The 22894-nt window shown below is 38.6% G+C and overlaps 1 protein-coding gene across 7 annotated transcripts in view; it reads left to right on the plus strand.

The window, feature by feature from the left end:
- Window positions 1-22894, plus strand: part of TRPM3 (transient receptor potential cation channel subfamily M member 3) — a 519386-nt gene that overhangs the window by 323923 nt on the left and 172569 nt on the right. For 6 of the 7 annotated variants that reach the window (XM_067744178.1, XM_067744179.1, XM_067744181.1 and 3 more), the window contains one exon: window positions 2600-2774. In XM_067744178.1, the coding sequence (XP_067600279.1) occupies window positions 2600-2774 (175 nt within the window). Of the gene's footprint in view, window positions 1-2599; window positions 2779-22894 lie in introns of those variants that run through there. The other variant, XM_067744185.1, reaches the window with a different exon arrangement.

Raw genomic sequence — 22894 nt, forward strand, 5'->3', positions numbered from 1 at the left:
TTAGGCTATAAGGGTTTTTCATTGTCTATGGAACAAATTTCCATATATTATCACTAAAGGAAATGGGAGAGAATTTGGAGGCATAGATATATTGGATATATTCAGTTTATGAAAAAATAGGTGGTATTTTGATACTTTACTCCAACCAGTTTTTAGCTCTGGAATATATATCTGAATTAATGTAGTTCTTTTCATCATTTCAGTTAATTACAGCTTCATTCCAAATATAGGAAATCTGACCATCTAAATGCTTCTGTATTTCTAGAGGTTATAACAATTTGATTTATTGATAAATATAACTGACAGCTTATTGCTCTCAAATCTTCCTATGAAAATTGATCCTTTGCACCTGTGTTTCCTCTCAAAGAGAGGAGAGTTTTCCAGCCATCTTGCCTATTGTCTGGTAGACTCTGGATCACTGGAACATTCTAGAAGATCCATTTTATGACTTCTTCCTTCATGAGTGGGTCACAGTTGGCCTGTGAGTAGGAGTAAAGATCCACTGATAGAATCAGTGCTCAAGAATCAGAATTTGGCCAAGGCCTCTCTTAGAAGATCCTAGAAATAGTCTAAATGATATCCTTTGGTATAAAACAGTAGGTATTGCATATTGTTCCTTGACATGAAACAATATGAGAGCATGTGCTAAAGAAAAGCAAAGGGAAAAACTAAATAGCATAGTATTTTGGAAATACCTTATAAAATCACTTTAAACATTTAAGTTTAAACTTTAAACATAAAATACTTTATAAAATAACTTTCAATGTGCCTTGGAAAAAATCTCTTTTCCAAGGCACATTAGAACATAAATCCATATAGGGGTGGGTATTTTTTATGTCAGAAAATTCTCCTCCAAAAGAAGTGTGCTGTATTAACATTTCAAGTTAGCCCTTAATCTTTAACGTGCCTTTCAACAGGAACTTACTTAATCCTCATAAACAATAGCAGTGGGAAAGTGTCTCTTTCATAGACACCCCAACAGAGCTTTAAAGTGGCCTTTTGTCTGAGTCATTAGAGCTTCTGGGTCAAAGGAGAACAGCATGACCTTTTACTTCCCTCTCCTTGGATTTGAAGGAGTAATTCTCAAAAACTCCCCATTCACAGAAAACTCTGATGGGGCTACAGGTCATCCCTCTCTCCCAGTTCCTTCTGGGGAAAAAAAAAATCTTGGCTTCTTGCCTTAATCAACAATTGTTATTTTCTTACATTTTTTAAATGTAGATTTAAAACAGCACTCTTTTTTTGTGTAACTGGCATTTTGGACCATTCTTTACAGATGAAAATCAAACCATGAAAAACACTGACTTATAAGAGATCAGGCCCTAGGAGACTGATGTACTTATACTTCAGAAGTAAAACAGGTCACACAAGTCTAATAAAATCTCTTACTAATGGAGCAAGAAATCAAACACCAAACTGTTATTTCTCATAGGGAAGCAGTTTCTAGATAAAAGATAAAACCATAACAGAAGGGGGAAGAGGAAGGAAGAACTGAGGTGATTAAGGGCTTTTTTCAGTTCATATTTACAGAAGTGATACAGAATCTTGACTCTATTTTTTAAGATAACTGCTTTGTGTACCTTATAAAACCCTTTCATTTTTATGGCACTGCCCAATTTCCTAACTATTCTGAGAAGATAGAGTGAGAAAATACAATGTGGTACCAAACTGAGCAAAAAAACTTATTCAATGAACGATGATACTTGAGATGTCACTTGAAAACTAATTTAATTTCTTTCTCATTATGTCTCTCATGGACATTTGTTTTTAATACTTCTCTTTGTTAGGTTGAACATACGTAAGTGTTGATGTTAGGGCAGTTTTTACTTGAAAACAGCAATGTCTATGGCTCAGCATAAATAGCTGAAATCCCTTAATTCAACTGAATTCAGAAAATGTTTGCCCATCGTGTGCCTGGCACCTTCCTCAGTAGTGAAGGACACAATAATGGCAGAGGGCAGTTGCCATATCTCCTGAGTAATTTATTATAACTATTCTAGTGTTAAGAATCCATAATCAAGCTTATCACCTATGGTCAGAAATAGATAGACCCCTAATTTTGCCACTGGTTGATTCAACAAGTTAAAATATGCCCCCAGCTGATTTTGGTAGTCTTTAATAAAAAGAACCATTTAGGCATTTTCTTAGCACTGTGATGACTTCAGGGAGGTGGCATTTTTTTAACTTCCCATTTTTCATATAGGAAACTGACCCTTGGATCCATATGAGACTTGCTTAAGATCACATTTAGCTTCCAGTCTTTTGGCTGCTGGCCCAGCACTTCTTCTACTAACCAATTCCCTTCCCACCCTCCTCACTCTACGCCTCCCCTGTGAGGTATAGTCATCAGCTCTTTAAAACCCCGGCACCCTGGGAGTTGCGGGGAGAGGGCAGAGTCGAATGGACTCTCTAGTGGGAAAATTCTGCTAAAGGGTTTTCTGTACATTTTCGCTCCGTATGTTAGCCCTTCATATGTTGTTACCCTCCCCCATGCTCAGTAATTTTAGTTTGTGCTTTTTGTTTCTCTTTTTGTTTCTTTGGTTTGCTGGCTTTGTGTTCTTTTCTCTTTTTTTCCTTTTCTTTTCCTTTTTTAATGCAGGAATCGGTCAAGGCGTTCCAGTGGTGGCGCTCATTGTGGAAGGAGGACCCAATGTGATCTCAATTGTCTTGGAATACCTTCGAGATACCCCTCCCGTGCCAGTTGTTGTCTGTGATGGGAGTGGACGGGCATCCGACATCCTGGCATTTGGGCATAAATATTCAGAAGAAGGCGGGTAGGTAATTTTCCAGGCCCCAGAGTTGACCTGTGAGTGCTAAGCTTGTGTTACAAGTTTGGAAGAGAGGGTGTGAGTTGATTGATCATTTGGCCTGGGAGGGAGGTGGGGAAGAGCAGGGAAACATATTCTACATGTCCTGTGAAGTGGGCAATTCCATGACAGCTCTACTAGTCCACACTGATGATACAGAGAACTAGGGGAATGGAGGGGTCATAGGATGTGGTCTCCTTTCTGTTCTCTTCATTTTCCTTCTCTCTTGTCCTCCTCCCACTGAGGAGAAACAGGAATTGGGTTTTAACACATGAAGCACAGCTAACCTGGACCATACAGTACAGGTTAGTAACTCTAGAGAAGCTATAGGATGTTCAGCTTCCAGGCTTGACCTCCAAATACCACCTTCCCCAAGCTGCTATGTGTGTACAAATGCTAAATGTTTACAAAAGCATTTGGTGGCCTGTCCCATCAGATCCCTCTAGACTGGCTTGGAAAGTAGATTCTCTGTAATGGTAACCACTCTGTCCTGTGTAACCTGCTCTTGAGCCCCTCACGCACTTTCCTTGGTCTAGCAACCCCCTGATGCTGCTCTCAACAGTACAAAGTACCCAACCCCATGGAGGACTTCCTTTCGTGGCCCTCCCCCCCAAATCTGAGATCCCCCTCAGTGAATCCTGAAGTGCAGGCACTCCTGCAGATGATTAGATCAAAGTAATTCATCTGAAGGTGTGAATGACTTTAAGGAAGAAAACTCAAGGGAGCAATTGAAGTTTTAAATAAGGAACTTCGTAACCTAACCAGTTCTCCTAACACACGAAAGTAGTGGGAGAAAGAAACCCCAAAGGAGTTGGGGGTCTTTTATTCATTCCTTTCATAAATATACAGTAAGTGTCTACTGGGTGCCAAGCACTAAGATATGAAAAAGAATAACAAGCTATTCCTACCCCAAAGAGTTCATAGCAAGTCTTGTAAGTAGACAAGCATATCATTATAATAATAGTAATAACAGGTGAGCTTGCCTACTCAGGCCACTCCCTCCTCCACCTCTCTCTCACCCAGCCTGACTTAAAATAGACTCGGCATGGCAGCTTAATACCCTCTCTGTCCCCAGTCCTCCTCTTGTCTTTGCCAGCAGCCCAGCACTCTGGGTGAGCCATTAAAACAGCACACTTCCCTGGTTAGTACATGAACTTAGACATGCGAAAGGAAGACGGTTGGAGACATAAGACTCTCAGCTTAACATTGCAAACATTGACAGTGACTTTAGGCCCTGTTAAAGCTTTTGATACTAAAAGAAAAAAAGCTAATTTTTGTACGCACCAAGTTGAAGTTTGCTTACTGGCAAATTCGATGAAGTTACTGTTATCTTCTTCTTTAATAGTGAATATCAGTCACATTTGCCTATGTGTCCGCATGTCTGTTACCAAAAAGAGTTCGAGATCCTCAACTATGCTTTGCTTTTAGCCATAGTTCTCATTGATTTAAATATAGCAATTGGTTCTTTATTCAGAAATAGGTTAGAGAATGTACACTGTTTTTAGCTTTGCTGCTTCTTTTCTTTTTAGTGCTTGCAATTATTTTGCTGTATCCCTAAAAAGTAGATACAAGTTTGCACTCAGAATGCACATTTCGTTTTCAGAAACCTCAGCATTTCAGGTTTCCAGGTCTATATACAATGAAAGTCTGGACCTAGTGCTTGTTTTTTGTCATTCTCTAGGGTTGGGTACCTTGAAAAATATTAAAATCTCTGATAAGTTGCTTTTCCTGATTCTGTTTTAATATAGGAGAAATGTTATACATTTTAGAGCTGGGTAAGACTCTATATATTATTTAACCTAGGGGAGAGATACACAGAGAAATTAAGTGCTTTCCCAAGGCCACACAGCCCATGATCCCAGGCCATTTCTGGTGTATTATAAAAATTCACTGAAATGTGTTTTGTGGTATGTGCCCTAGTGTTTCTCATATAGTACTTCAGTGATACTATCTTTTAAATATATAGGTATACTTAAGCTGCCTTCAGTTTCCTCTTTCTGTTATAATTTAATTTTTTTATTATTCTGTATATTCAAAAAAAGGTAAAATCAATGCATTTCTGGTTGTAAACCAACATCCAAGCTGATCAACTCTACATCATGTAGATTCTTTTCTTTCTTACACCCAGACCATCATACTTCAACTCCAAAATTAAGAGTCAGAAATACCATGCCCTTTCATGCGTGTAACTAGTGTGAAGATAAAGAGTTAAGACATAATTTTATATCTTTGGAATTATTAAAATTAAAACTTCGGTAATTTTCAGAAACATTTAGAAATGGTTGTTAAGAATATAGAAGAGTAAAAAGAGCATTATATTTGCCAGTCTAAATATATATGTATATATTTTAAAGTTATGATTAAAATATGCTCTGCTTCAGGAAAGCAGTTATAAGTTTAACATGGTAAAATGCATTCGGAATGTTTCTGTGTGCCGTCTGAATAACTGCCAGAATTAATCATGTTTATTTACCTTGGTAAGAAATTGTCCACCCACACATGTGCAGCCAATTTTAAAAATCATTAGTGTGCTTTATTATATGCTCCTGAAAAAAATGGCCCACCTGGACTTCATTCATCAATAAGGATTTCTTCTTTGATTTTCAACAAAGTCCAACAGAGTTGAGACATGTTTCACTGCAAATAAATATAAACGCATAACTATATATGTTCATATAAACAAATCTATATAAATAAATGTGTGTGATCGTACATATACTGTTGAACATAGGAAATATACATACCCTGTTTATTAAACATGAATCAGGATTTGACTTATTTTTCAGTTACTTTGGTAATTTAAATATGATTTTTTAAATTTTAAGTTCATTTATAAGTTGTTAAATAGTATAGGCCCAAGCACTATAAATTTTTATATTGAGCTGTAAAGCTTTTCAATTTTATAATCCTAGAGGAGTGAATAGGATTTACACACTTTGTAGTTTAACTTTTTTTTTCCGTTCCAGAGCACAGGCTCCGGAGGCGCAGGCCCAGCAGCCATGGCCCATGGGCCCAGCCGCTCCGTGGCATGCAGGATCCTCCCGGACTGGGGCACTAACCTGCGTCCCCTGCATTGGCAGGCGGACTCCCAACCACTGCGCCACCAGGGAAGCCCTGTAGTTTAACTTTTGTGAACTTGATATTTTGACTTTAAATTCCCTGTTATTAACTATCTTCCAAGGATATGAATTTGAAAGGGAATCGCTCTGGAAGCAAATTATCATTGGAAATACTGATTAACTTTTGTCGATGAGATTACGTGAGGCAGAAAAAGTCAGACTGTATCTCTCCCAATGCAAATGGGTTTGGATAGACTAGGAGACAATTGCAATTAAATTCTTATTTTTATCTTTTCTCCCCACCTCTGTTCTGTGGACTATACTACCAGAAAGAAATGGTCAAATTTTGTTTTTTTCCTTATTGACATATTGGATTTTCTGTTTCCCATCTGTCATAGTTTAGAATGAGTCACAAGTCACTTTCCCTACCTAATTTCATTGCTTTAGAAATATTATCAAATATTATTTCTGAATCACAAATGACTCAACACTGCAGACATAAATAGATTGATGCTATCTAAGTAGCGTTAGATTCAGTTACCTCAGTTTTTTTTTTTTTTTTTTTTTTTGGCCTTATGCGGGCCTCTCACTGTTGTGGCCTCTCCCATTGCGGAGCACAGGCTCTGAACGCGCAGGCTCAGCGGCCATGGCTCACGGGCCTAGCCACTCCGCGGCATGTGGTTTCTTCCCGGACCGGGGCACGAACCCATGTCCCCTGCATCGGCAGGCGGACTCGCAACCACTGCGCCACCAGGGAAGCCCTACCTCAGTTTTTAAATACTAGGATTCCCCTTTTTGCTGTGTTGACTAACCAAGATGACCAGCATTACCCATAGTCAGGAGCACCTTTCCGGCTGTAGGTTTCTGAAGTTGAAGTCAGAGATTACTTTGCTTGATAATTGTCAACCCAAGTCTCAGATTGCAGAGAAATGTGGTCTAGCCCCTCATTTATCAATTAGTGAGCAATGACCCACAGATGAAAAACATCAGCATGAAAAAGGCATCTGAATGAATGTGAGTCCTGAGATGATTACCCCCATTCATCCAAATTGTATTATCAGTGCTTATGTTTATTTTAAGTTTGTCCCAAAAATAATCTTCCGTATTTACCATTTTTAGATACCCTAGGCAAGAAGCAGAACTTGCAGTAACAGAAAGCCTTAAAGTTTTAAGTAGTCATAACACTTGGAAAGTTATTAATGGGGCAAACACCAATGGACTTCACATCCTTATGTGCCAGTGGAATTTGCATCAGGTATTGTGAAGAATAAATGAGCAAAGCCTTGCTCTTGAATACGGGAGATAAATATTGTATTTGAAATAAAAGTCTGATTTGCCTGTTTAAAGGGAGCTTAATAGGGTCCCTACATTTTTGGATTAGCTGAAATAAAGGCATAAATGGAACACAAAGTAGAAATGAAGAAGGAAAATTTTGCTGCATGGCTTCAGATTATATAACTGTATCCTACCAGAGATGTGACAAGTTTGTTTCTCTCCAAATACACATCAAAATGACCAAGGACAGGAGAAAGTCACCAGAAAACCAGTCATTTTAGAATCCCAGATGTTGGGCTTCCTTGGTGACGCAGTGGTTGGGAGTCTGCCTGCCGATGCAGGGGACACGGGTTCGTGCCCCAGTCCAGGAAGATCCACATGCTGCGGAGCGGCTGGGTCCGTGAGCCATGGCCTCTGAGCCTGCGCGTCCGGAGCCTGTGCTCCGCAACGGGAGAGGCCACAGCAATGAGAGGCCCGTGTACCAGAAAAAAAAAAAAAAAATAGAACCCCAGGTGTAGACTGTATTCCCTAGGGCATATCATTCTGTGTGGTGGCCACTCTTTCCTTCTGCTGCTCAAGAGATTTCCAGCTAAAGCTGAAGGATGCCACAGGCCTATCATTTGTCTCTGTAAGATCTGCTGAAAGAAAGTAATTGATCTCGATGGTTTGTATTCCAGCATGATTTAGACATAATGGGAATGTCAAGTGAGAAGGAAGGAAACCAATAGCAGGCATGCCAACTTCAAGTGTCCATTTTATTTTTTGTTAATTTCATCTTGCCTGTCTCTTTTCTAGAATTTTCTATAAAAAGCATGTCAAAACTAGATTCTGTTTTGTGACCTCAGAAGGGAAGTAAGAAAAATTGGAAACATCTTGTACAGGCACAGAATACTGGTGGCTTTATTTATAAAAAAGTGCTGGTTTTGTAAACTGTTTTCCAAGTTAACATTTAACTGTTAGAGGACGGGCAGGACGTGGCACTGTCGAGGACTTTGGAGTTTAAATGGAGATATCCAACACAGGCATGAGTACAGATAGCTAGAAGGTCATGTATGCTATGATAAATGTATAAAGTGTTACCAGAGCACAGAGCACTTGAGTGTGGCATTCCTCATGAGAATCTATTCAGTGGAAACATTTTTGTTAATTATCCCCAAAATGGCAATATAATAACTCTATTGCTTCTCTTCCCCTTTTCCATCAAAAACTATAAAGTGAGGGTCAGTATGAATGATCAAGGAAAAGATAACATACGAACTTCTTTTATGCACGTCAACACAGAAAAAAGAATCAATCTGAGTAGGATTGAAGGAAAGCTAGTAAAGGGACAAACTATATGAGACAGTATGGTGTTTTGTGTGGTGGTGTGTGTGTATAGATAGATATTATTAAACTGAATTTATATATACTCAAATTCAATGTAATGAAATTAATTGATATATTAATTTAATACTATAAAATTTAATTTTATATAATTAAGTATATATACTTGTATATAAATGATAATATGTGTATGTATGTGTGTGTTTAAATTTTAAGTGAAAACTTAAATGTAGGACTGATAACCTCACTTTTCAAATCAATCAATCACCAGGTATTTTTTGAATGCTTGTTTTAGGCCTTTCCTGGAGAGGTATAATCTCATTTGAACTAATATAATAGAAAATAATTTTCAACTAGTTGTTAGTTACTGAATTCTAAAAGGCAGAAAGGGGCAGAGGTTGGAGGAGATGGAGAAAGTTTCATAAAGAGAGTATTACTGCGATTTTTCCCTCTGTGGAATATATAAAGATATAGTTATATGGATACTTATGTCATTGTATCCAAGTTCCACAAGGCTAGAGTAGCTTCATTTATTTAGGAAAGTGCAAAATAAAATAAATATTTTTGCCTTAGAGTTTGCTATTTGGTCCCTCCATGTGTGCCAACATGGGGAGAATGAAGCATTGACTTAAAAAAAAAAAATCTAGATAGTTCATGGAGGAAAGTACCAGTGAAAACTTTTATTGATATAAATTAGCCGATAAGTTCTCTACATTGATTAAATTTACTTTAGAATTGCTCAACTCCAAGTTGGGAAAATGTGGTCTTGAACATAAGGAGCAAACATGAGAAAAACACAGAGCTGGGTAATCCATTACCGTAAAGAAATCCTTTTTAGGGAACCACTGCCCAGAACTTTTAGATACCCCATCAATGCAAGTGAAGACTTCAGAGGTACCAGTTGTGTTCCCCTGAGATTTGCTTAGCTAACTCTCGGCCACTTGTTATATAGAAAACTTTCAAAATAAGCATGTGGTTATCACATTCCAGCATGCCTGAGAATCACCTGGAGAGTGAAAGAAAAAGTCCCCTAAGCATCCCGATTCAGTGTAGCTGGGCTGGGGTGCAGGAAACTGTATTTGAAACCAAAACCCCAGATGCTTCCAATAAGAGTGGTCCATGGACCACACTTCCAGAAACTTTTTAAAAATTTATTTCATTGAAGTATAGTTGACTAACAATGTTGTGTTAATTTCTGCTGTACAGCAAAGTGATTCGGTTATACATATGTATATACATTCTTTTTCATATTCTTCTCCATTATGGCTTATTACAGGATACTGAATATAGTTCCCTGTGCTACACAGTAGGACTTTGTTGTTTATCCATCCTATATATAATAATTTGCATCTGCTAATCCCAAACTCCCACTCCATCCCTCCCCCATCCCCCCCCCCCCCGCCCCCGGCAACAAGTCTGTTCTCAATATCTGTGAGGCTGCAGAAGCTCTTTTAAAGGTTATAAAAATTAGATTTCTCTTTATATTTCTCTGGTGTTTCCAAAAACAGCTTCTTCACTTTCTATGCCTCATGTGCATTCTACTCACACAAGTCATTGCATTGTTACCACAAGCACTTTGTACTCTCTGCCAAACTTTGTCTTTGGAACCCAGTTGACTTGAAAAGTGTATTTAGCATGAATCTCCTCATTTCTTCCTTTATCACAGCTGTTCTTGGTTCCAAACATCTGTCAGACTTGAAAATTCTTCCCTTGAAGAGCAAGCTATAGCTCTTCATACAGCATAAAAATATGCATTTAGACAGGACTGGGAGACTTCTCTGTTAGTATTTTTATTTATATGGATTTCTTAAAGCTATTCAGCTCACCTCCCTATTTCTCTTGAAAATTATTTTCTGAGTAGTTCAAAAGGTATGAACAATTTAAAAAGAGAAAGAAAAGCAGATGAGAAAAGCAATAGTACTTAAAAGTGAAGCAATGCTAGTTGGTTGTGAATGATGGCTCTCAGCTGTTTGAGAAGCCACTGACAGTCGCTGGGGCCACTAACTTCAGCATTAGAAGGTATTACCTCACTTTCCTTTAACTTGACAATTGCAATGGATAACCATTTAAGAGTCCCAATTTCCCACTTGCCTCTAGTATTGATTTTCACTTCTTTAAAGCCCCTGGACCCCTTCTCAAATGAAATCTGTGGTACAAGTGCCATTTATAAAACAGACAAGACACAGGTTTACTCTGTTGAAGCTGGGGTGGAAGGCCTAGACCACTGGTTCTCAACTTTTACCTTGCATCAGAATTACCCAGAGGGCTTCTTAGAGTCTGCATGCCACAACTAAAAAAAGATCCAGCATGCCACAGCGAAGATCCCCGGTGCTGCAACTAAGACCTGGTGCAGCCAAAAAAAAAAAAGATTAAAAAACCATTAGCATTAAAAAAAACTACCCAGAGGGCTTCTTAGAACGAATTGCCCGGCCCCACCACAGATTTTCTAATTCAGTAAGTCTGGTTGGGGCCAGGTGATTTGCATTTCAAAGGAGCACCCAGGAGATACGGGTACTGTTGGCCCAGGGTCCATACTTTGAGAACCTCTGGCTTAGCCTCCTTCTCTCTGCCTGGGTCTCACCCACTAAAGCAGTTCTGAAGCAGCTCTGGAGCTCATCCTCAAAATTCCAGGGGCTTCTTTGTAGAACCCAGTTGAAGACCATTAATCTACAGGTTAAGTCCACATTCCTTTACTTAAACTCAGGACTCTTTGCATTCTGGCCCCAGCGTCCCTCTAAAGCCATCTCAGTGAAACTTCCATTTACCTGAAACCCAGCTGAACTGTCCGCCTGCACTGCTCTCCAAGCACAGCTTGCTGCCATAGGCCTCTCTGCCTTAGCATGAGATGTCCATGTACATTTCTTTACCCACTTAATTTCTAGGAAATTTTTCTTTCTGAAGTCCAATGCATAGTTTCTCTCTCATGAGAGCTTTAAAACCCACAAATACATTTAAAACTTATCTGGATGAGGTGCAGATGATAAATTCTCCTGGTATTTAATCCCTCTACCTTAGAGGAAATGAATTCTGAATCAACCTGGCTGACATTAGAACCTGCAGCTGCTAAAAATACAGTGTATTAACATCTCACCCAGTGATCATTAATAATAGATAATGTTTGGAATGTTCTTAATGGATTTCACTCAGATTCCCCATGCAATTCTCAGATGTTGATTATGAGCCACAGGGTTTATGAAAACTATTTACAGCAGTAACTACCTGCTTATAAAAGCTTCTTCACCCAGAGAAACACTAAAGATGCATTAAAGTAGGACTGCAAGGTTAACTCAAGTTTGTACTTCTGAAAAGTACAAACTAGAAAAGTCTCCATTCAGTTTCAATAAAGCCTGTCCTTTATTGTCCTAATTGCTGGACAACCATCCTAGAGTTAATATACATGTTCATTGTGTTTTCTGGGTTTATTCAATGTAAATGAAGTGTCCGTCCATGAGCAGTGACCCCCTAAAGGTCTTAAGTAAGCAATAAAGAATCGGCTCTTCTAACTCCATGGAAACCACAGTTCAGTGTCTTAGCGACAGGCCTAAAATTTGGAGCTCTTGGACCCTATGATCTTATTGGTTTTCACCATTTGACAGTATATTTGAGATTTATTATCTCTGGTAGAGGGATGACAAGTTTGCATCTTGAGTGTCAACAATAATCAACCAGTAGTGGCTTCCTAGGATGATGTGTTGAGTGATTCTGAGGCCACATCTGGACTCTGGAAAGATTACTGTGATAGATTAGCAATGATGCAAAGAAGGAAATTTATAGTCAAAATACCATGGATGTCTATTCTTATTCTTGAATAAAAACAAAATCTTTTAGCTAGCCTGCGTATATCGCTACCAGGCACGCATCAAGCAGCACATTGAATTATGAAACCAGGGGAAAAATAAGAACCTCATCTGCCTAAAAGATACTTAAGAAATACTCAATTTTTTTATCAACACTGTGAATCACATCAGTCTTTAAGTTATCTGATGATATGAGCCTTTTCACACAAGCATAATGCATAGGATATGAGGGACAAGAAGCTCTTTATTGTGGGATGGTGCTGTTTGGAGCCGGACTGAGGGACAAAGTGCAATTGCCAATGGATAATGTATTAGAAAAAAGAATAACTTTTTCAAAAAGCTAGGAACTAATTCATCACAGAATACATACAAAAATAGAGAAAATTACATTTGCCCCAACATCTCATAGAGTAAGATACAGGGTTAGAAGGAATACTTTGACAAATGACTTTGAAAGAGAAGTGATATTTACCACTCCCTTTTCCTCCACACCCAACCCTCCCCCCAATAGCATACTTGAGGAGTTGAAATTACTATTTTTTAAAGCTTCTACATGCAAGAGCCTGATCTAGACACTTTATTTCATAAATGCTGTGAGGTAGCTATGATAATTATCTCAATTTTATAAATGAGGAAATTGAGTAGAGAAAGGTTAGGAAAGTTCAGTATCGCATAGCTAGAGAGTGGTCTGCCTAAGAAGATTAGGGCTGGAAACTCTGCTTGTAGCAGCTGTACCATGTTGCCTCCTAGGAAAATGGGCCCCAGGAACTGCAGGAGGTTTACTTGCCCCAGAGCTGAGTTACTCCGAGCAACAGAGGAAGCTGCACCCAGCTTCCATCTTCTCCTTCTTGCTTCACATGCTGGTTAACTTCTCCTTTGAATTAAATGTTGGACCAACGTTTAAAGCATGTCAGTTGAAGAGGTGCCAGTGTTTTTGCCTGCCCGAGGAGCCTACACATCTCAGTCCAGCTCTGATTCTGTCTCTCATACAGGGCCTAAAACAACAAAAGTTTGATTATTCCTCTTGCCTGGCTATGTGCAATATTCACTGATGGGATTTCACTTGGAATGAAATCAGAGGATGTGTTTTCCTTACAGTTTTGGCAGCAGAGAAGCTACCTGACCATGTGGCAGTCCCCATATCCTCTGGCAACAATTCAGTTTCTACTCTTGGGCACATTCATAACCAAAGGCAAAGAGAAGAATAGGAATTGGAGAGATGCAGCCAACACTGTTCAGGATTTCTCACCTAATGTCTTGCTAGTCCCTGACTAAGCTTGAGGATTTGGCACCTCTGCCTCAAGAGCAGCGCTATCCAATAGAACTTTCTGTGATGATGGATATGTTCTGTATCTCTGCCGTCCAATCAGATAGGCAGTGAGCTCTTGAATTGTGGCTAGAGTGACTAAGGAATTGAATTTTAAATTTTATTTAATTGTAATAAATTTAAATTTGAATTGCCACGTGTGGCTAATAGCTCGCACAGCTCTGGCATTTCTGTAATGGGATTCTACCACACTAGGAACCCTTGAAAGTCTGACAGATTTCCAGTGTTATTAGAAATTGTTCCCTTCATTTTTAAATTACATTCTTTCATCCAACCAACATTATGTACTCAGTCATTCAATATTTTTGGACACCTACCATGTTCCAGGCACTATTCTAGGTGCGGGCAAAAACACACCTGTGAGCCAAATAGACAAACATTTCTTCTGTTGTGGAGCTTACATTTTAAATTTTAGCACGGTTAGATAGATAATAAGTAATATACATAATAAATAAGCCTGTAGAACATTTTAGAAGGTGATATACTATGGGGAAAAGGAGAAGGGTGAGGGGAATCAAAATAAGGAGGTAGAGGAAAAGCCTCTGTCTACAGCACGTCCGTGAACACTGAGAGAAGGAGTACGTAAGTAATATAACATGTAGTCCATGCATCCGAGGAGTTAAGAGTTTGTTAGGATTTTCTTAGATTAATCTGTCTTTCTTTATGAAATGCCAAATACAAGATGCACGCACAAAGCTTGTCTTATAATAGGTGTTAACTGCCTCTCTTAGCACCACTCTCAACCCTACCTCACCACCTACCTTCTGTTTCCTTTTGTATGTGTATCTAAGCCTTCTGTTTTACTATATCTGGCTCAGGATTGTAGAGTGGGTTTTAAAAAGTAGATAGATATTAGATAGGTAGGTAGGTAGATAGATAATAGGTAGGTAGGTAGGCAGGTAAGTAGAAGGAAAGGAATGGAAGACACATCACTCTATGGTTAGTGGTAGGTGAAATTTGCCAGAGAGCAGACTGTACCATCAAGGTATGTGCATCTTGCCCAATTATAAGCAGCTTCTCTAAGATACGTCTAACTACCTCACATTGCTAGATGGAAACCTCAGGAAAAGCCCAGGTGAACAACTTTTCTAGGCCAGATGCTCAAACAAGATCAGAGGTACTATTTCTAACATGTCTTAGCTAATAAAGGCCATTTGTACCTGGAGTTGATCCACAGTAAAACTTGGGCAAAGTAGTTTGGTCACTTTTCTACATTCCATTCACATCCTCCCCAACTTTCTATCCAACTAGTGCTTCCTGAAAAACATCATCAGTCAATTATAGCTAAGTAGTTTAACATGAAATATCACGTTAGGCCTTCTAATTGTTGAGCAAAATAGTTGTTTGCCTTTTAATTAATTTTAAAAGGAACTTGGGGCATCTGCTAAGTTAAGGGAGTAACTCTGAGAAAGTAGTGGATCCTTGAAATCACATTACTCAGTCTTCTCACATATAAGATATATAACATCCTGTCTCAGGGATAAAACAGAAGAAATCTCTTGTATCCAATCGTTTAAACAAATCACTAACTTTACTACACTGAGCTGAGCCTATGTATTTAGGTTAGTATAATTCATTGTCAAAGGTTATTCCTTCTTATTCTCTTGTTCTCTAAGCCCAGCTCTGATGCTTTCAGCTATGTAATCTTTAACAAGTCAGTTTACCTGTTCAGGCTTCAGATTCTTCATCTGTAAAGTGGTTGTTCTGAAGTTGTATCATTCCTTTATCCTGAACTTCAAATTCCTCAATAGAATTTTTGGATTAGCACTTTTCCTAGAACACACAGACTCTAGAAATATCAAAATATAAGCTTCAGGAGGAGGTCATAGTCAAGTAACAGTTCTGATACTAACAGCAGTTTGACTTCAAGATGACATAAAATTATCTAGAGTAGTGGTTTTAGGGTGTCTTAGCATCACTTGTTTGTTTTTACATGACATTGATGAACATAATACAAGAGCTAATGAACTCTCTTCATTGATACCTTTCTAAGTGGTTTTGAATTATAGCCTTGGATTCCCTGCTAGTGCAGTGGTTAGGAATCCACCTGCCAGTGCAGGGGACACGGGTTCGAGCCCTGGTCCAGGAAGATCCCACATGCTGTGGAGCAACTAAGCCTATGCGCCACAACTACAGAGCCTGAGCTCTAGAAACTGCAAGCCACAAATACTGAGCCCACATGCCACAACTACTGAAACCTGCGTGCCTAGAGTCCATGCTCCACAACAAGAGAAGCCACCACAATGAAAAGCCCACACACCGCAACGAAGAGTAGCCCCCACTTGCCACACCTAGGGAAAGCCCACGTGCAGCAACGAAGACCCGACGCAGCCAAAAAAATAAAATAAGATAAAATTAATTAATTTTAAAAAATTTTAGCCTTTTCCATCCCATTCACAGACCTGCTCCATCCAACTTTTATAGAAATACTGCAGTTTTTCCCTCCTCCATAGAATTGGTCTCCTCCAGCTAATTTGCATATGCAATACCTTGCTTCAGCCCTGAGCTGGGCACATCATTGGGATTCCCTGCAGGTGCGAAAGCCCCTGGGGTATTTAATAATAAGAAAAAACTGCTTATTATTGAACACCTACTACGTACCAAGAACAGTGCTAGGTGCTTTCTATACCTTATCTTTTTCCAAATACATCAACCTACAAAGACATTCTACCCTCTTTCAACAGATAAGGAGATGGAGGCTTAAAGAGATTGAATAACCTGCCTCAGATCCCTCAACTAGTAAATGAAAGAACTGGATTCCAACCAAAGGCACCATATCATAGTGCTTTAATTATAACATTCCATCTTCTATAGAAGATTGCAAAACTGATCTCACCCCTTCTATGTATGACATGGAATTAGTTGAAAAAATGTAGATGTATGTTGAGTTGATCTTTTTAATTTTAGTTTATTTTATTGTAGTATAGTTGCTTTACAATTTGTTTTAATTTCTACTGTACAGCAAAGTGATTTAGTTATACACATATATATATATATAAAATCATTCTTTTTCATATTCTTTTCCATTATAGTTTATCACAGTGAGTTGATTTTTATGTGATATAATTACTTCCATAAAAAACACCAAGATCTTTGTGAAGGAATTATCTTGATATCACTGAAGTCCTTAAAGTCTTTAAATAGTTATTGGGCACTTTTATGGGCAAGACATTGCCCTAAGCATTATGGGGGAGACACAGTGAATATGCATCTCCTCCTGATGAGCTACAAAGCAATTCAAAAGGGGAAAACAGTCTCCAGAAGTAGAACCAAATATAGATTATTGAGTTTGGTGGCCAATTAATTTCTAAATACCCTTTGAGTTTAAAGAAAAACTAGAATATTTCTTAGAGATGGATCTGATTGAATGAAAAACGATCAAGAAAATCAGATTGTTGGGGGGTGAAGGGCAAAACCCTATGCCACTTCTCTCATTCTCCCAAATAGGTTTGAAGTCCATCTCAGCATGAGGAGCAAAGGGGAATGGGGAAGACCACCTGGTTAGCTGCCACAGAGTAGCTAATGAGTAGGCAGCTACACATTCACTCAGTCAATACACAGATATGCTTCTAGAACCAACAATGAACTATGTACTCTTCTAGAGCTTAGGTACAGGAAGTGTGAAGATGCATTCACTCCTTCAAGGAGTTCATAATCTACTGGAGGGAGACATACATGTAAACAAATAATTCCCATACAATATAATAATAGTAGTAATTAATATGTATCCAGTGCTATGGGAACATCAAGAGAGTGGTAATCAGAGACTTTCACACAGGAGGTGGACTTGGAGCTGAATTATGAATGATGAGCCTGAGTGACAGGATCAGATGTAGAGAGCGTTGCAAGCAGCAGGTACAGCAAGTTCAAGGGCATAGAAGCATGCAAGAGTCTGGTGTGTTCGGGCAATAATAGCATTTTATAGAATATGTGTGAGAGAGTTGCAGGGGATGAGCCTAGCTGGGAGAGAGGCCATGTTAAGCCTTAAATGCCATATGCAAGTTGAGGTGTTATCTTGCTAGTGATGGGAAGCTATTGCAGGGTTTTAAGAAGGATATGATAGAATCTTACTTGCCTTGTAAGAGAACCATTCAATCAACACCGTGGGGAATATAGTAGAGGACATAGAGAAGAAACCAATTAGTGATCTGTTAGTACCATTTGCATGAGTCACCTCTGCCTGAATTCTTGGCCCACAAGATTATCAACACAGTAAATAAATACTGTTTTACATTACTAAGGTTGGGGTGTGTTACCTATTAATAAATGACCAGAATATGTTGACACACAATCCTGTGAGTTCCTTGAGGCTAGGACTGAATAGTGTTCATCTCTGTACCTCTAGCATAGTGCCTGGCACATAGTAAACACAATATTGTTTGTTGAATGAATGAGTGAACGAATGTTTAGGTGCTGCCTGCATGGGATGTTTGCAAGGCTCCATTATAATTAAACCTCCAAATCTAAGTATCTCTGTCTCAAATGTAAGAAAGAATGGTGATCTCTGACCTCTCTGAAGTCAGAAAGTTATTTCTCTGACTGCACACCTGGCGAGCCCAGTGGTATAAGGATTGGAGTGTTCTTATACCGCTGGGCTCTCCAGGTATGCAGAGCACTGTTGATGCCAGGGGAGAGCTCTGCATTACACACAGAGGCCCTGGCCACTGGTTGTGCTACTTGACAAGAAGGGCTGGTCAGTGACGCTTTCCTAAGGAGCATTGTAGGACTGAGCTCTAATAATAGCAAACGTTTACATAGGACTTGCTGTGTGTCAGGCACTTTTCTAAGCATTTTGCAAAGATTAATCCATTTAACGTTCACAAGTCTATAAGTACTACTATAATTCCTATTTTACATATACAAAAAATATGACTTGGAAATACTAAGTAATTTGCACAAGATCACACAGCTAGAAGTGACATTTGAACTCCAGACATCCTGGCCCTGGTGACCATGATGCTTTTATTCATGATGCTCTCCTGCCTCTCTGGGAAGAGTCATGCTGCTACTTGTGACCTCAGCCATTTGGGAAGAACTGATAACTTTTACTAAAGAAGAAAGAGAAGGAGAAAGGGAAGAGAAAAAAAGAAAAATACCAGTCTCTGTGACCTTAGACAAGACATGTAAACTTTCTGTGCCCTAATGTTGTATTTAGTACTTTGCTTTGGTTTGAAGCAAATGATAAAATTTCTTTTTTTTAGACCATTAGAGATTCCATGGGAAATGATGTTTTGTAAGTACCAAACAGTGGTATTATTAACAGTCATTTTTATTTATACAAGTAAAATTTTCTCACATTGTATCTGAATAGGTTAAGAGAGAGTGTCTGTGGGGGCATAAGAAGGGCTCCTCTCCTCAAAAGCCATTAGCCTAAGCCTAGCTGTTTGAGTCCCATTGAATTCTGAATGCGTTTTCCAATTTTTTTTAAATCTAGGAACAAAACTCTGATATTGCAGATAAATTCATTTTGAGAAAAATATGTACATGTGGGTTGAATTGCCAGCATTTGAACAGAATATTAGTAGCAAACTGTGGGAAGTTTTGGTTACTCTCAGCACGGGATGAACACTGACCTAGTTCAGATAACTCTGTGACTCATCTGAAAAGCTTCAGATCACAAGTACAGCATTTAAATGGAGACACAAATGCTGTAGTGTAGAGATTTTCCTCACTTCAATGACTACACTTCCTAATCAGAAAGCCTTCTAATTTGAAGTATACCAAAAATAGCATCGGTACATATGGAACCACAAATTAACAGTTTCCATAAATAGGCACCCCTTTGTCAAAGACCCAATTCTAAAACTAAAATTTTACATAATACTATGACCATGTTTTGGTGTCAAGAAATTTTCAGTCACTATTTTAGTGCCATAAAAAGAAATCTAAAATGAGCTTATTTCTATTTTTTGTTCATGATTAAATATAACAGTCAAGATTTTTAAATCATTCCAGTGTGTGCAGAAGAAAATATGCGAAGAGCTAGGAAAGTAATAATTTCAAGAAAGTAGGCCTCCCAGTATCATAAGTATAGTCACAAAATAAGAAAGGTGTGGTGGAGAAGACAGTAAGAATTTGTGCCAAATGGAAATCATCTAGGTCAGCACAGAAAATACTTGTGGAAAATTAGAAGCAAATGTAATCTTCAGTGCACTAAATGCACTTTTTCGCTGTCCTCATTTACCAGTTTCCCCTTATCTTCTCCAAACTTGTCTGATTTCCTTCGGATATTTTCTATGTAACTAAAAGGAAAAGCAATTTCCTACAACAAATACACACAAATGTCTACCTCCAGTGCAGATGAGTAGGAAAGTGAAAGGCATATTTATAGATTACAATCAGGAAAAGCAACACCATGGAAGGAAGGCTGAATTCAGTAAGCCCAACTGAAGCACTGAGATGAGCAAGCTTTGTGACTTTGCACACATCATTTCACCTCTTTGGGCCACAGTCTCCTCTTCTGCAAAATGGAATTAATACCTGCTTTTCTCACAGATTGTTATGAAGAGCAAATAAGATTATCTCTGTGAAGCCCATTGTGTGTCATAAACACTGCTGCACTATGAACACATCAAACCATTATACAGTATCTTTTTAAAAACAATATTATTAAACTCTCTGCAAAGAGTGTGGGACCTAAAACCTGTCATTTCTCTGTCAAAAGGGGGGATTTGTAAGTGTTTGTGAGCTGTGAAAGGCAAAGAAGCATCAAAAATGAAATTGTCCTCTTGATGCAATCAGAAGGACAGAAAAGGAAGTAAACCAGGAATAACAGTTATTTAATATTTAATGAGTATAACCTAATGCTTTGAAAGGACCAAATCACCTTTGTTCCACCTAAATTCATCTCAGCTCCAGCAGTGACAGTTTTCCTACACTCTGGAAAACACCAACCTAGAGAATTCTTGTACTTCTAGAAGTAGAATCCATGGCTTTTGTTGCTAAATGATTTAACCAAAGCCACAATTTCAGTCAGTTGCAAAATTGGACTAAAAAGTATAAGATGTTTAGTGTCTTTCAGCTCTCCGAGCCACTGAAGCCCACAGTCAGCTGAGTTGTACATCATTTCTGAATTGTTACAAAGTGACAGACTGGGTACAAATGACAGACAGATCCCTCAAACCGTTAATGACCTCAGGGAACTGGGATTTCATTACAGATGTTTGGCAATAGAAAACAAATTTTGAGTAGTTGTCAAAATTAAACACCTGCAGATGAGTGATTGGATCTATCAAGTGGCTAATCAGGAGAGTCTTTTCTGTTGTTAATCATGTACAACATTTATGTGCACTTGTTATTGCAAAAACCTCTAGACTGTCAAGTAGACACATGCCCAGGTATGAGTGCTCATGTCTTGACTCTTACAGAAAATTAATTGGCAACACAAATGTAATCATGTTACTCTCCAACTTAAATCCTTCAATGGTTCTCCTTGCCTGGGGGATAAAAATCCAAATCTCTAACACAGTCTTGAAAATTTCCCATGATCTTGCCCTTGCTTACCCCTTCTGCAGCCTCATCTTGTTCCATTCTTTCTTTTGCTCTCTGTTCTTTAGCCATACTGGCCTTCTTTATTTTCTCCAAACTAGTCCTATTCATGCGGTTTTGTTTGCCAAATATGCTCTTACCTAGCCCCCAGCCCCACCCCCATCCCACCCCCTTCAAGTGCTAAATGCTCCTCCATTCTTCAAGTCTCAGATAAAAGAGCACTTCCTCAAAGAAGTCTGCCCCGAACCCCTTAGATTAGATTGTATTCAACTGTCACAAGCTTCTCTGCTTCTTGACCACTGTAAATTATAGTTGAATTGCTGTATCGTGTCTTTCTACTCCACTGGTGTGTAAGCCCATTGAAGGCTGTGAGTGTGTATATCTCATCTATCCCTGTAGCCCTGGCATGCACCACAGTGTCTGGCACTAAATAGACATCACTAAGCAATTGTTGAATTAATGAATGAATGAATGGTTTCAGAGTGGTTCACAACTAAGAGTACAGAGTCCTCCAGAATAATTCAGTAATCTTGAGAGGATTTGGTATCATTTTTCAACTTTATCTGGATCATTCTCTTTTTCTGAATGTATATGTTCATGATATAAATCTTCCTGGGGGGCCAAAAGGGTAACCGAATCCTCCATCAAGGTGAGTGACATTCCAGGATCCTTGGTATAATTCTATCATGGGGAGTGCAGCTGTCTCAAAGTAGGGCCACCATAATATCCAGCCTCGTGGGTCTAGGTGAATCTTCACACAATCCTGCGGCACAGTAGGTCAGTGATATGAAGACATTCTCAAGCCTCTCATCTTGCTTTCTTTTAAGAAACAGATAAAGGAAATTTTATAATTTCCTGCTCAAGTAGCCACAGTGATAAAGAGAGGCAGTGGTATATTGCGAGGTGTAATACAAGGCCGCATGGTGTAGTGGAAAGAGCACCGGCCGAGGAATCAGAAGAACTAGGTTCTGGTTTTGACTGTGCCACTTGTTTTCTGAGTGACCTTAAGCATCTGGCTCTTTCTGGCTAAAATATCCTTCCCTTCTGAATTGGACAGATCTCTTGTCTATCAAATTTCTGTAGGCACCAAATGAGATAATAATTACAGTATACTATTTTATCTAGGAGTTGTTGCTTCATGTGTGAAGACAATTTGTAAACTGTAAAGTACTAGGCAAATTATGGTAATTTTGTCACTAGTCCTTAAGAGAAGTTTTATCTTCCTGATTTTGAATAGTATCTATAAATACAAAGTGAATTTTCTTTCCTGCTATTTGATGGCTGATAGAGATAGACCAGTTCTCAGCAGCCTCGTGGTAAAGGAGTTAAAATTAATTGTGATTCGTCCACATGCAAGAGATAATTGAGCTTTAACTTGATATGATGCACCTTCCTTGTTTTAATTCACTCCTCTATAATACGAAAACTATCTTTAAATAAAGTAGTCAATATAATACCTCTTTATGGGTCAGACTCTTGTTTGCACACAACACAGCAAAAGTTCAACATACGTAGTGAGGACCTGAATTGTGGGCCAGATCAGCTACTACCTTCACAGAATGATTTTAGAGGAAACATAAGTCATATTTCTCCTCACTGATACTCAGAAATCCCTTACTGAGACAAAATTTTTCTTTCCACAGTTAGACATGAAGGTGAAATTTAAATCTCCTTCAAATAAGTAATATATTAATAGTAAATTTTTACCAAGATGCAAAGGATTAATTGAAGGTATTTTTTTGAGAACAGCACTTGAGCAAGAGGGCATTAGACATATGCCATATGAAAGAAAAAAGGGAGAGCCAAAAAAGAACTAAA

This window comes from Pseudorca crassidens, chromosome 7 (genome assembly GCF_039906515.1).
Source record: "Pseudorca crassidens isolate mPseCra1 chromosome 7, mPseCra1.hap1, whole genome shotgun sequence".
Classification (NCBI taxonomy): domain Eukaryota; kingdom Metazoa; phylum Chordata; class Mammalia; order Artiodactyla; family Delphinidae; genus Pseudorca; species Pseudorca crassidens.